Source organism: Mya arenaria, chromosome 10, assembly GCF_026914265.1.
Source record: "Mya arenaria isolate MELC-2E11 chromosome 10, ASM2691426v1".
In the NCBI taxonomy this organism is placed as follows: domain Eukaryota; kingdom Metazoa; phylum Mollusca; class Bivalvia; order Myida; family Myidae; genus Mya; species Mya arenaria.
The window spans coordinates 72,368,753-72,384,463 of record NC_069131.1 but is presented as its reverse complement, the minus strand read 5'-3'; the positions used below and the strand labels follow the sequence as shown (position 1 = coordinate 72,384,463).

The window sequence follows — 15,711 nt, the reverse complement described above, 5'->3', positions numbered from 1 at the left end:
GTTCAGACACATATGAGGGGGTTACTTATATCCCCTGGCTCTACCGGCCGGGTTGAACTTGCACTTATCGGATTTTCTGGTAACACCAGGAGGCCGACCGAGGGAATGGGAGGGGGCCAAGCCCTAATAGAAATTCCTAAGAGTACGCACGCAGGGGGAAGATTTGATGTGGTTCATGATGACAAGGTGGTTAAACATGAATCATGCAGCCCCGTGGGCAAAAGTGGGTAGGGCTCAAGTTAAATAAACCGTGTGAGTAAATTTGATGGTCTTCTAATTGGGAAGTGTTTGAAGTCTGAGAGTCGGGTGTTGTTTGTGCAATTAATGTCAGTTTATGGGTCAAATGGTTAGCTCAGAGAGGGAGCAATGCTTCCTCTGGTAGTAACTTCGAGAGTTGGCGGGGGGGGGGGCGAGGCTGAACAGTCTCCGGGCCCGGAATAAAGTTCAGGGAATTATTCGAGGTGACGTTTGCCCAAACAGGTAGTTTGTGTGTCTGATCCACGCCTGGTACAGGTTCAACCCTTCGTTGTCAGGGTATGTCTAACTGATAATAGGGCTGATATGAAGGTTAAGGTGCCCAATCCAGAGGATGATGTAGTCACAGTGTCGGCGGGGTCTGCAGAGTCTGCACTCTTAGAGGGGGGGGGGGGCACAATCAATGAGGGTCATTATTGAGACAAGATTTGCCTGGGGGTAGTTTCCCGATGATCGGTGATAATTCAATAAGGGGGATGTGGGTGAGACTAGCTTTTATCTCCCTCGGTTGGCAAAAGTAACGGAAGTGCCATATCTGTGCTTGTATATTGTATTTTAATTATAAATTATTTTAGTTTCAATTACCGATTATTCTAACAATGCGTTCAGGTCCTATCGAATATATAGAAAATATACAAACATAATTTATAAAATGCAAATGAACATTTTCAATCATTTAAGATGCGAACATTTGTAATGCGGCAGAGATTAATGTTGAATTATAACCTACATTTTCAGTCTTCAATAAGTACCACGACTAGTCGTTATTAAGATTTGTAGTTTAACAACTTTACAGAAATGACATTTAATTTGGTTTCCCGCCTGCTGAAACCGGGTTATAATCTAAGACATTTACAACATATAAGATACAATCTCAAAGATCAAGCAGGGCGGAGAAAGCGAAATAGGTTATACTCCAGGGGCGTAGCTAGCCCTTTATTCAGGTGGATTCATATAATTATTAAAGGGGGGGGGGGGGTCCGGGGACATGCCCCCTCGGATTATTTTGAAAACCATGGTGCAGTCTGGTGCATGTGCATTCTCGGCGTTCTGAGTTGCTTTAATTAGTACTGGAAAATGGACAGTTTTAGAATCATGTAGTCAAGTACGCATACTGCAACTTTGGCTGACTTTTTGTCAGAATCATATGGATTCAGCCGCCTACTCGCGTATAGGAAGCTACGCGCCTGATAAGTCTAAGTCTAAGACATTTTAAACATGTTAGGTAAAATTTTGAGACTAAGTACGACTAGCTCGCCTCGCCTCCTTAAGAATTTTACCTAATTTGTTTGAACGTTTACTTAACACTAAACCTGTCAGTTTGCTAGAACGACCCTTTGCGCTGGTTTTCCATTTTTCCTCAATCTATTCAAAATCAAGGCAGTGATGCCCTTTTCCTTGTAAGGATAAGGAGTGGTATCGTGAAAACAAAAGAGGAAAAAGATCTAGTTTGATAAAATGCACATTAGTTTTGGCTTTGTGCAATATAATATCAGCCAAGTCATCGGCTGAAGCATTAACATTCCTTCAAGTTTGTTCTGACACAGAAACTTTCGGTTTAAATGAGCTCGTTCATGTTCATCAGTTTGTTAAAATGTAAATAAACGTATGTTACAATTATAAGACATTATTCGGAACACCTCGGTCATTTTCCATCAAAAACAACCTGGGATATATGCCGGTACATCAGTAGAAGTAGTTAGTAAAATTTTAGATAATAGTATTAATCATTTATAGTAGTTTAAATCTTAGTTTGAAATGCTTGCCAGTGATGTGTATTGTTGCATACATAATTAAGAGTCCCAAGAGTAAAGTCACAAAGTTTAATTGCTAAATTGAAATTACTACGCGATCTACTTGCAGCGTAGTTTAATGTTTAAAGGTTTTTGACATCGAAAACCGTCCATATAAATCCGAGGTTGTTTTCAATGGAAAATGGCCGAGGTGTTCCGAATGCATCAAACGTGATAAACAGTGCTCTGCTGTAAATAATCCGTTAATCACGTTACTGAAAATATATATATATATTGGACCGAAATGCGTTAATAACGACACTGAAAAAAGAATTATTTCAATTATTGTTTCATAAAAACTTATTAAAAATTGACTTGTCTTACGATTGAATATACAAACTTTCGCTCAAACGGGTATCTGCGAGTTGCTGTTTGGTGGTTGTACATAGAAGTTAGTAAAACGAACCTATTTCAATAGTCAAAAAGTATATGAGTGAGTGGCTTTAAAAAAGAAGAAATTGTCTTTCAAAAAGGTAGAGATAAAAGATTCCAGAGGCTAGTTGTGTTATGCGACCTCTGTCTTATGTTCCATTATGTTCAGTTCGTTGAATGGTTTGTATTATTTTCCGTATTGCGACAGAACATGCAAAACGAATATTTGTAACATAGAACAATGTTAGCACTGAATACATTTATAACAAACAACAGCTTTTCAAACGTTTATCATACTTTCGCATCACACTGCGGATATTGTATCGTCTGAAAATGAATTGTTTGGGGTTTCAATAACGTAGATTATTGTCAGATGCCATTTGGGCGTCCAATACTGAAGATCATTGTCAGATAACGTTAACGAGCTTGCGATGTTTAGAAGACAATAATAACATTAATAACTGGAAGGAAATTTTGCTTTAAAAAACTTAAAAATGGACACGGTTTATGGCCGAGGTACACGTTCATGTCCGACTGTACGATGTAAACTCGGTTGTTTACTTTTCATTTTTTAAATATCTCTAATTTCAATACAGTGATCTTTGGTCTGAAATTTGGTGTCCACACACTTTGACCAGCCCACTTGCGTTCATACACCGATAATGACATCAATCCAGCAATTCATTCCTTAACTAATAACATTAATAACTGGAAGGAAATGTTGCTTTAAAATACTTAACAGTGGACACTGTTTATGTCCGAGGTACGTGTTCATGTCCGACTGTACGATGTAAACCCGGCTGCAAAGTAAGTATTCACTTCATTTTTAAATACAATGTAAATCTTATTTCAGAACAGTAATCATTGTTCTGAAACTTTTTATAACAGTCTTTCTATCTCTTAAACGTATCAAATATTCATTAAATTGGAGAATTTTCGATTACGACATTCCAATAGATTTGAACGTGCAGCTCGTGGGAAAACTACATGTCAACCAAAACTTCTTTGGTCACTTACTTTGTGCTTTTCATGAAGCTAAAATCACACCAGTGTTCAAATCTGAGTTAAACTAAAATGCCAAGACTTACTGAAACTCAGCGAATTCAACCATTGGTGATGCTTGCTTGATGTGAACGCCTTACTTACGTCAGTGTTACGTTAAGAAGCCACATTAAAACAACAAATCGCCTTCAACAAACAAGAGGTGTCGCAGATTGTCCCTGATCTGGCAGACGACGTGTAACAGGAAAGGACCGTTTCATAACGTTGACGCATCTGCGACGTCGCTTTCAAACGGCCTCTAACACATTACGTGGTAACGGAAATAGAACGTTTATCGTTTTGTGATGTCCTAGACAAACTCGTTAGTCTATAAAAGCCAGGTGATCCGTAAATTGGACAAATAATGCTACCACGCCATCGAGTGGCTCGTTTACAGTTCCAGAACAGAAATGACGTCAACGTGTTGCCTTAACCGATCCTGAACTAGATATGAACCCAGTTGAGCATATTTGAGACGAGCTTGGCTCCAGGGTGAAGTCAAGAGGCGACATAAACAAACATTGTCATTCAGCAACCGATCTCAACCAGACTGAATAATATTCCTATTGACTTCATTAGACGTTCGGTTCGGACATTGGGCAAACTCATTATTGCGTGTATTCATAAAAGAGGTGGTTATACGCGATATTAAAAAATGTATCAACAACAATTGATACCAATTAGCACGTGAAAATCTTTGTTTCTCTTCACTTTAATAGTGAATCAAGTTGCAAATTAGTTAAACCCGTATCTCCTTTTAGAGGCCCAAAATTACTTGTAAGTTCTCGCTTCTCACTTAGGCGACCCAGGTTCGATTCCCGGCCTGGGCGCATGTGAGTTTGGTGAGACAAGTATGTTTCCTCCGGGTACAACGATTGTGAAGGTGAAGCAAGTAACATTAACTTACTAAGTCACGCTCATTGCCACGATGTTGCGCAAAAGTGTGGTCTTGCGACTTGTATCACATATAGGACCTGTATTACCTTTATGACTTGTAACACTTGTATAACCAGTATCACTTGTATAACCAGTATCACCAGTATCACTTGCATATCCAGTATCACTTTTATAAACAGTATCACTTGTATAACCAGTATCACTTGTATAACCAGTATCACTTGTATCACTTGTATAACCAGTATCACTTGTATAACCAGTATCACCAGTATCACTTGTATAACCAGTATCACTTTTATAACCAGTATCACTTGTATAACCAGTATCACTTGTATAACCAGTATCACTTGTATAACCAGAATCACTTGTATCACTTGTATAACCAGTATCACTTGTATAACCAGAATCACTTGTATAACCAGTATCTCCTGTATCACCAGTATCACCTGTATCACCAGTATCACTTGTATCACCAGTATCACTTGTATAACCAGAATCACCTGTATAACCAGAATCACTTGTATCACTTGTATAACCAGTATCACTTGTATAACAAGTATCACTTGTATAACCAGAATCACCTGTATCACCAGAATCACTTGTATCACTTGTATAACCAGTATCACTTGTATAACCAGTATCACTTGTATAACCAGTATCACTTGTATAACCAGAATCACTTGTATAACCAGAATCACTTGTATAACCAGAATCACTTGTATCACTTGTATAACCAGTATCACTTGTATAACCAGAATCACTTGTATAACCAGAATCACTTGTATCACTTGTATAACCAGTATCACTTGTATCACTTGTATGACCAGTATCACTTGTATAACCAGTATCATTACTATAACTTGTATAACCAGTATAACCAGTATCACTTGTATAACCAGTATCACCAGTATCACTTGTATAACCAGTATCACTTTTATAACCAGTATCACTTGTATAACCAGTATCACTTGTATAACCAGTATCACTTGTATCACCAGTATCACTTGTATAACCAGAATCACCTGTATCACCAGTATCACTTGTATCACCAGTATCACTTGTATCACCAGAATCACTTGTATAACCAGAATCACCGGTATCACCAGTATCACTTGTATAACCAGTATCACTTGTATCACCAGTATCACTTGTATAACCAGAATCACCTGTATCACCAGTATCACCTGTATCACCAGTATCACTTGTATCACCAGTATCACTTGTATAACCAGAATCACCTGTATCACCAGTATCACTTGTATCACCAGTATCACTTGTATCACCAGTATCACTTGTATAACCAGAATCACCTGTATCACCAGTATCACTTGTATAACCAGTATCACAAGTATAACTTGTATCACTTGTATCACTTGTATAACCAGAATCACTTGTATCACCAGTATCACTTGTATCACTTGTATAACCAGTATCACCTGTATCACTTGTATAACCAGTATCACCAGTATCACTTGTATAACCAGTATAACTTGTATAACCAGAATCACTTGCATAACCAGTATCACTTGCATAACCAGAATCACTTGCATAACCAGTATCACTTGTATAACCAGTATCACTTGCATAACCAGTATCACCAGTATCAATTGTTTAACCAGAATCACTTGTTTAACCAGAATCACTTGTATCACTTGTTTAACCAGAATCAATCGTATAACCAGAATCACTTGTATATCCAGTATCACTTGTATGGCCAGTATCACCTGTATAGACAGTATCACTTGTATAACCAGTATCACCAGTATCACTTGTATAACCAGTATCACTTGTATCACTTGTATCACCTGTATGACTTCTATAACTTGTATGACTTGTATCACCTGTATGGCTTGTATCACCTGTATGGCTTCTATAACTTGTATGACTTGTATCACCTGTATGACTTGTATCACTTGTATGACTTGTATCACCTGTATGACTTGTATCATCTGTATGACTTCAATCACTTGTATGACTTGTATCACTTGTATGACTTGTATCACCTGTATCACTTGTATCACTTGTATGACATGTATCACTTGTATCTCTTGTATCACCTGTATGACTTGTATCACCTGTATGACTTCTATTACTTGTATGACTTGTATCATCTGTATAACTTGTATAACTTGTATCACCTGTATGACTTGTATCACCTGTATCACTTGTATGACTTGTATCACTTGTATAACCTGTATGACTTGTATCACCTGTATGGCTTGTATGGCTTTGTATCACCTGTATGACTTGTATGGCTTTGTATCACCTGTATGGCTTGTATGACTTGTATAACTTGTATGACTTGTATCACCTGTTTAACTTGTATGACTTTTATCACATGTATGACTTGTATGACTTGTATCACCTGTATGACTTGTATGGCTTGTATCACCTGTATGACTTGTATGGCTTGTATCACCTGTATCACCTGTATGACTTGTATGGCTTGTATCACCTGTATGACTTGTATGGCTTGTATCACCTGTATCACCTGTATGACTTGTATGGCTTGTATCACCTGTATGACTTGTATGGCTTGTATCACCTGTATGACTTGTATGACTTGTATCACCTGTATGACCTGTATGACTTGTATCACCTGTATGACTTGTATGGCTTGTATCACCTGTATGACTTGTATGGCTTGTATCACCTGTATGACTTGTATGACTTGTATCACCTGTATGACTTGTATGACTTGTATCACCTGTATGACCTGTATGACTTGTATCACCTGTATAACTTGTATGACTTGTATCACCTGTGTGACTTGTATGACTTGTATCACCTGTGTGACTGGTATGGCTTGTATCACCTGTATGACTTGTATGGCATGTATCACCTGTATGACTTGTATGACTTTGTATCACCTGTATGACTTGTATGGCTTGTATCACCTGTATCACTTGTATGGCTTGTATGGCATGTATCACCTGTATGACTTGTATGGCATGTATCACCTGTGTGACTTGTATGACTTGTATCACCTGTGTGACTGGTATGACTTGTATCACCTTTATGACTTGTATGGCTTGTATGGCATGTATCACCTGTATGACTTGTATGGCATGTATCACCTGTATGACTTGTATGGCATGTATCACCTGTATGACTGGTATGGCATGTATCACCTGTATGACTTGTATGGCATGTATCACCTGTATGACTTGTATGGCATGTATCACCTGTATGACTTGTATGGCATGTATCACCTGTATGACTTGTATGGCATGTATCACCTGTATGACTTGTATGGCATGTATCACTTGTATGACTTGTATGGCATGTATCACCTGTGTGACTTGTATGGCATGTATTACCTGTATGACTGGTATGGCTTGTATCACTTGTATCACTTGTATGGCATGTATCACCAGTATGACCTGTATGGCTTGTATCACCTGTATGACTTGTATGGCTTTGTATCACCTGTATCACCTGTATGACTTGTATGGCTTTGTATCACCTGTATGACTTGTATGGCATGTATCATCTGTATAACTTGTATGGCTTGTATCACTTGTATGACTTGTATCACCTGTATGACTTGTATGACTTGTATCACCTGTATGACTTGTATCTCCTGTATGACTTGTATGACTTGTATCGCCTGTATGGCTTGTATCTCCTGTATGACTTGTATGACTTGTATCACCTGTATGACTTGTATCTCCTGTATGACTTGTATGGCTTGTATCACCTGTATGGCTTGTATGACCTGTATCACCTGTATGGCTTGTATGACTTGTTTGACTTGTATCACCTGTATGGCTTGTATCACCTGTATGGCTTGTATGACTCGTATGACTTGTATTACTTGTTTTTAAGCTGTATGACCTGTATGACTAGTATAACCTGTATCACTTGTATGACCCGTACGATTTGTATGACTCGTATGACCTTTATGACTTGTATGACATGTTTCACTTTGATCACTTGTACCACTTTTGGCACCTGTATGACTTTTATGACTTTTATGCCATGTATCACTTGTACCACTTGCTCACCTGTATAACTTGTATGATTTATAACGTGTTTGAATTGTATGTACTGTAGCACTTGTATCCCGTGTATCACCTTTATCACTTGTTTGACTTGTATGACTTGTATGACTTTTTTGACTTGTATGACTTGCATGACTTGAACCTCTTGTTTGACTTGTATGACTTGCATCACTTCTATGACTTGTATGACTAGTATGACTTGTATCACCTGTATCACCTGCATCACCTGTATGACTTGTTTAGCTTGTATGACTTGTGTGACTTGTATCACTTGTATGACTAGTATGACTTGTATCACCTGTATCACCTGCATCACCTGTATTACTTGTTTAGCTTGTATGACTTGTATCACTTGTATAACCTGTATCACTTGTATCACTTGTATGACCTGTTTGACTTTGATCACTTGTATCAATGCATAACCTGTATGACTTGTATCACTTGTATCATTTGTATCACCTGTATCACTTGTATGACCTGTTTGACTTGTATTACTTGTATGACATTTATCACTTGTATCACTTTTTTAACTTGTATCACTTGTATCACTTGTATGACCTGTTTGACTTGTATTACTGGTATGACCTGTTTGACTTGTATCACTTGTATCACTTGTATCACTTGTAACACTTGTGTGACTTGTATCACTTGTATCACTTGTATCACTTGTTTGACTTGTATGACTTGTATCACTTGTTTGACTTGTATCACTTGTATCTCTTGTATGAATTGTATCACTTGTTTGATTTGTATCACTTGTATGAATTGTGTTACTTGTTTGACTTGTATCACTTGTATGACTTGTATCACTTGTATGGCTTGTATCACTTGTATGACTTGTATCACTTGTATGAATTGTATCACTTGTTTCACCTGTATGACTTGTTTGACTTGTACGACTTGTATCACTTTTTTAACTTGTATGACTTGTATCACCTGTATCACTTGTCTGACTTGTATGAAATGTATCACTTGTATAACTTGTATCACTTGTATGAATTGTATCACTTGTTTGACTTGTATGACTTGTATGACTTGTTTGACTTGTATCACTTGTATCTCTTGTATGAATTGTATCACTTGTTTGATTTGTTTCACCTGTATGACTTGTATGGCGTGTATGACTTGTATGACTTGTTTGACTTGTATCACTTGTATCACTTGTATGAATTGTGTCACTTGTTTGACTTGTATCACTTGTATAACTTGTATCACTTGTATGACATGTATGACTTGTATCACTTGTATCACTTGTATCACTTGTATCACTTGTATCACCTGTATCACTTGTGTCACTTGTATCACCTGTATGGCTTGTATCACCTGTTTGACTTGTATCACCTGTATCACTTGTTTGACTTGTATCACCTGTATCACTTGTATGACTTGTATCACTTTTATCACCTGTATCACTTGTATCACTTGTATCACGTGTATCACTTGTATGACTTTTATCACTTTTATGACTTGTATCACCTGTATGACTTGTATGGCTTGTATCACCTGTATGACTTGTATGGCTTGTATCACCTGTATGACTTGTATGACTTGTATCACCTGTATGACTTGTATGACTTGTATCACCTGTATGACCTGTATGACTTGTATCACCTGTATAACTTGTATGACTTGTATCACCTGTATGACTTGTATGGCTTGTATGGCATGTATCACCTGTATGACTTGTATGGCATGTATCACCTGTATGACTTGTATGGCATGTATCACCTGTATGACTGGTATGGCATGTATCACCTGTATGACTTGTATGGCATGTATCACCTGTATGACTTGTATGGCATGTATCACCTGTATGACTTGTATGGCATGTATCACCTGTATGACTTGTATGGCATGTATCACCTGTATGACTTGTATGGCATGTATCACCTGTATGACTTGTATGGCATGTATCACCTGTGTGACTTGTATGGCATGTATCACCTGCATGACTGGTATGGCTTGTATCACTTGTATCACTTGTATGGCATGTATCACCTGTATGACTTGTATGGCTTGTATCACCTGTATGACTTGTATGGCTTTGTATCACCTGTATCACCTGTATGACTTGTATGGCTTTGTATCACCTGTATGACTTGTATGGCTTTGTATCACCTGTATGACTTGTATCACTTGTATAACCAGTATCACTTGTATAACCAGTATCACTTGTATCACTTGTATTACCAGTATCACTTGTATCACTTGTATGACCAGTATCATTTGTATCACTTGTATAACCAGTAACACCAGTATCACTTGTATAACCAGTATCTCTTGTATAACCAGTATCACCTGTATCACTTGTATGACCAGTATCATTACTATCACTTGTATAACCAGTGTCACTTGTATAACCAGTATCACTTGTATCACTTGTATTACCAGTATCACTTGTATCACTTGTATTACCAGTATCACTTGTATGACCAGTATCATTACTATCACTTGTATAACCAGTGTCACTTGTATAACCAGTATCACTTGTATCACTTGTATTACCAGTATCACTTGTATCACTTGTATTACCAGTATCACTTGTATGACCAGTATCATTACTATCACTTGTATAACCAGTGTCACTTGTATAACCAGTATCACTTGTATCACTTGTATTACCAGTATCACTTGTATCACTTGTATGACCAGTATCATTAGTATCACTTGTATAACCAGTAACGCCAGTATCACTTGTATAACCCAGTATCTCTTGTATAACCAGTATCACTTGTATCACTTGTATAACCAGTATCACTTGTATCACTTGTATCACCTGTATGACTTCTATAACTTGTATGACTTGTATCACCTGTATGGCTTGTATCACCTGTATGGCTTCTATAACTTGTATGACTTGTATCACCTGTATGACTTGTATCACTTGTATGACTTGTATCACCTGTATGACTTGTATCATCTGTATGACTTCTATCACTTGTATGACTTGTATCACTTGTATGACTTGTATCACCTGTATGACTTGTATCACTTGTATGACTTGTATCACTTGTATGACTTGTATCACCTGTATGACTTGTATCACCTGTATGACTTCTATTACTTGTATGACTTGTATCATCTGTATAACTTGTTTGACTTGTATCACCTGTATTACTTGTATCACCTGTATCACTTGTATGACTTATATCACTTGTATAACCTGTATGACTTGTATCACCTGTATGACTTGTATGGCTTTGTATCACCTGTATGGCTTGTATGACTTGTATAACTTGTATGACTTGTATCACCTGTTTAACTTGTATGACTTTTATCACATGTATGACTTGTATGACTTGTATCACCTGTATGACTTGTATGGCTTGTATCACCTGTATGACTTGTATGGCTTGTATCACCTGTATCACCTGTATGACTTGTATGGCTTGTATCACCTGTATGACTTGTATGGCTTGTATCACCTGTATCACCTGTATGACTTGTATGGCTTGTATCACCTGTATGACTTGTATGGCTTGTATCACCTGTATGACTTGTATGACTTGTATCACCTGTATGACTTGTATGGCTTGTATCACCTGTATGACTTGTATGACTTGTATCACCTGTATGACTTGTATGACTTGTATCACCTGTATGACTTGTATGGCTTGTATCACCTGTATGACTTGTATGGCTTGTATCACCTGTATGACTTGTATGACTTGTATCACCTGTATGACTTGTATGACTTGTATCACCTGTATGACCTGTATGACTTGTATCACCTGTATAACTTGTATGACTTATATCACCTGTGTGACTTGTATGACTTGTATCACCTGTGTGACTGGTATGGCTTGTATCACCTGTATGACTTGTATGGCATGTATCACCTGTATGACTTGTATGACTTTGTATCACCTGTATGACTTGTATGGCTTGTATCACCTGTATCACTTGTATGGCTTGTATGGCATGTATCACCTGTATGACTTGTATGGCATGTATCACCTGTGTGACTTGTATGACTTGTATCACCTGTGTGACTGGTATGACTTGTATCACCTGTATGACTTGTATGGCTTGTATGGCATGTATCACCTGTATGACTTGTATGGCATGTATCACCTGTATGACTTGTATGGCATGTATCACCTGTATGACTGGTATGGCATGTATCACCTGTATGACTTGTATGGCATGTATCACCTGTATGACTTGTATGGCATGTATCACCTGTATGACTTGTATGGCATGTATCACCTGTATGACTTGTATGGCATGTATCACCTGTATGACTTGTATGGCATGTATCACCTGTGTGACTTGTATGGCATGTATCACCTGTATGACTGGTATGGCTTGTATCACTTGTATCACTTGTATGGCATGTATCACCTGTATGACTTGTATGGCTTGTATCACCTGTATGACTTGTATGGCTTTGTATCACCTGTATCACCTGTATGACTTGTATGGCTTTGTATCACCTGTATGACTTGTATGGCATGTATCATCTGTATAACTTGTATGGCTTGTATCACCTGTATGACTTGTATCACCTGTATGACTTGTATCACCTGTATGACTTGTATGACTTGTATCACCTGTATGACTTGTATCTCCTGTATGACTTGTATGACTTGTATCGCCTGTATGGCTTGTATCTCCTGTATGACTTGTATGACTTTTATCACCTGTATGACTTGTATCTCCTGTATGACTTGTATGGCTTGTATCACCTGTATGGCTTGTATGACCTGTATCACCTGTATGGCTTGTATGACTTGTTTGACTTGTATCACCTGTATGGCTTGTATCACCTGTATGGCTTGTATGACTCGTATGACTTGTATCACTTGTTTTTAAGCTGTATGACCTGTATGACTAGTATAACCTGTATCACTTGTATGACCCGTACGATTTGTATGACTCGTATGACCTTTATGACTTGTATGACATGTTTCACTTTGATCACTTGTACCACTTTTGGCACCTGTATGACTTTTATGACTTTTATGCCATGTATCACTTGTACCACTTGCTCACCTGTATAACTTGTATGATTTATAACGTGTTTGAATTGTATGTACTGTAGCACTTGTATCCCGTGTATCACCTTTATCACTTGTTTGACTTGTATGACATGTATGACTTTTTTGACTTGTATGACTTGCATGACTTGAACCTCTTGTTTGACTTGTATGACTTGCATCACTTGTATGACTTGTATGACTAGTATGACTTGTATCACCTGTATCACCTGCATCACCTGTATGACTTGTTTAGCTTGTATGACTTGTATGACTTGTATCACTTGTATGACTAGTATGACTTGTATCACCTGTATCACCTGCATCACCTGTATTACTTGTTTAGCTTGTATGACTTGTATCACTTGTATAACCTGTATCACTTGTATCACTTGTATAACCTGTTTGACTTTGATCACTTGTATCAATGCATAACCTGTATGACTTGTATCACTTGTATCATTTGTATCACCTGTATCACTTGTATGACCTGTTTGACTTGTATTACTTGTATGACTTTTATCACTTGTATCACTTTTTTAACTTGTATCACTTGTATCACTTGTATGACCTGTTTGACTTGTATCACTTGTATCACTTGTAACACTTGTGTGACTTGTATCACTTGTATCACTTGTATCACTTGTATCACTTGTTTGACTTGTATGACTTGTATGACTTGTTTGACTTGTATCACTTGTATCTCTTGTATGAATTGTATCACTTGTTTGATTTGTATCACTTGTATGAATTGTGTTACTTGTTTGACTTGTATCACTTGTATGACTTGTATCACTTGTATGGCTTGTATCACTTGTATGACTTGTATCACTTGTATGAATTGTATCACTTGTTTCACCTGTATGACTTGTTTGACTTGTACGACTTGTATCACTTTTTTAACTTGTATGACTTGTATCACCTGTATCACTTGTCTGACTTGTATGAAATGTATCACTTGTATAACTTGTATCACTTGTATGAATTGTATCACTTGTTTGACTTGTATGACTTGTATGACTTGTTTCACTTGTATCACTTGTATCTCTTGTATGAATTGTATCACTTGTTTGATTTGTTTCACCTGTATGACTTGTATGGCGTGTATGACTTGTATGACTTGTTTGACTTGTATCACTTGTATCACTTGTATGAATTGTGTCACTTGTTTGACTTGTATCACTTGTATAACTTGTATCACTTGTATGACATGTATGACTTGTATCACTTGTATCACTTGTATCACTTGTATCACCTGTATCACTTGTGTCACTTGTATCACCTGTATGGCTTGTATCACCTGCTTGACTTGTATCACCTGTATCACTTGTTTGACTTGTATCACCTGTATCACTTGTATGACTTGTATCACTTTTATCACCTGTATCACTTGTATCACTTGTATGACTTTTATCACTTGTATGACTTTTATCACTTTTATGACTTGTATCACCTGTATGACTTGTATGGCTTGTATCACCTGTATGACTTGTATGGCTTGTATCACCTGTATGACTTGTATGACTTGTATCACCTGTATGACTTCTATGACTTGTATCACCTGTATGACCTGTATGACTTGTATCACCTGTATAACTTGTATGACTTGTATCACCTGTGTGACTTGTATGACTTGTATCACCTGTGTGACTGGTATGGCTTGTATCACCTGTATGACTTGTATGACATGTATCACCTGTATGACTTGTATGACTTTGTATCATCTGTATGACTTGTATGGCTTGTATCACCTGTATCACTTGTATGGCTTGTATGGCATGTATCACCTGTATGACTTGTATGGCATGTATCACCTGTGTGACTTGTATGACTTGTATCACCTGTGTGACTGGTATGACTTGTATCACCTGTATGACTTGTATGGCTTGTATGGCATGTATCACCTGTATGACTTGTGTGGCATGTATCACCTGTATGACTTTTATGGCATGTATCACCTGTATGACTGGTATGGCATGTATCACCTGTATGACTTGTATGGCATGTATCACCTGTATGACTTGTATGGCATGTATCACCTGTATGACTTGTATGGCATGTATCACCTGTATGACTTGTATGGCATGTATCACCTGTATGACTTGTATGGTATGTATCACCTGTATGATTTGTATGGCATGTATCACCTGTGTGACTTGTATGGCATGTATCACCTGCATGACTGATATGGCTTGTATCACTTGTATCACTTGTATGGCTTGTATCACCTGTATGGCTTGTATCACCTGTATGACTTGTATGGCTTTGTATCACCTGTATCACCTGTATCACCTGTATGACTTGTATGGCTTTGTATCACCTGTATGACTTGTATGGCATGTATCATCTGTATAACTTGTATGGCTTGTA

The 15,711-nt window shown here is 37.6% G+C and overlaps 1 protein-coding gene across 1 annotated transcript in view; it reads right to left on the bottom strand.

The window, feature by feature from the left end:
- Positions 1–2,724: 2,724 nt before the first annotated feature.
- LOC128205006 (dentin sialophosphoprotein-like) overlaps positions 2,725–15,711 on the bottom strand; it is a 29,502-nt gene continuing 16,515 nt past the window's right edge. The window contains exons 3-5 of the mRNA XM_052906401.1: positions 5,381–5,668; positions 4,724–4,858; positions 2,725–2,747 (exon numbers count right to left, since the gene is read on the bottom strand). Of these exons, the coding sequence (XP_052762361.1) occupies positions 2,725–2,747; positions 4,724–4,858; positions 5,381–5,668 (446 nt within the window). The remainder of the gene's footprint in view (positions 2,748–4,723; positions 4,859–5,380; positions 5,669–15,711) is intronic.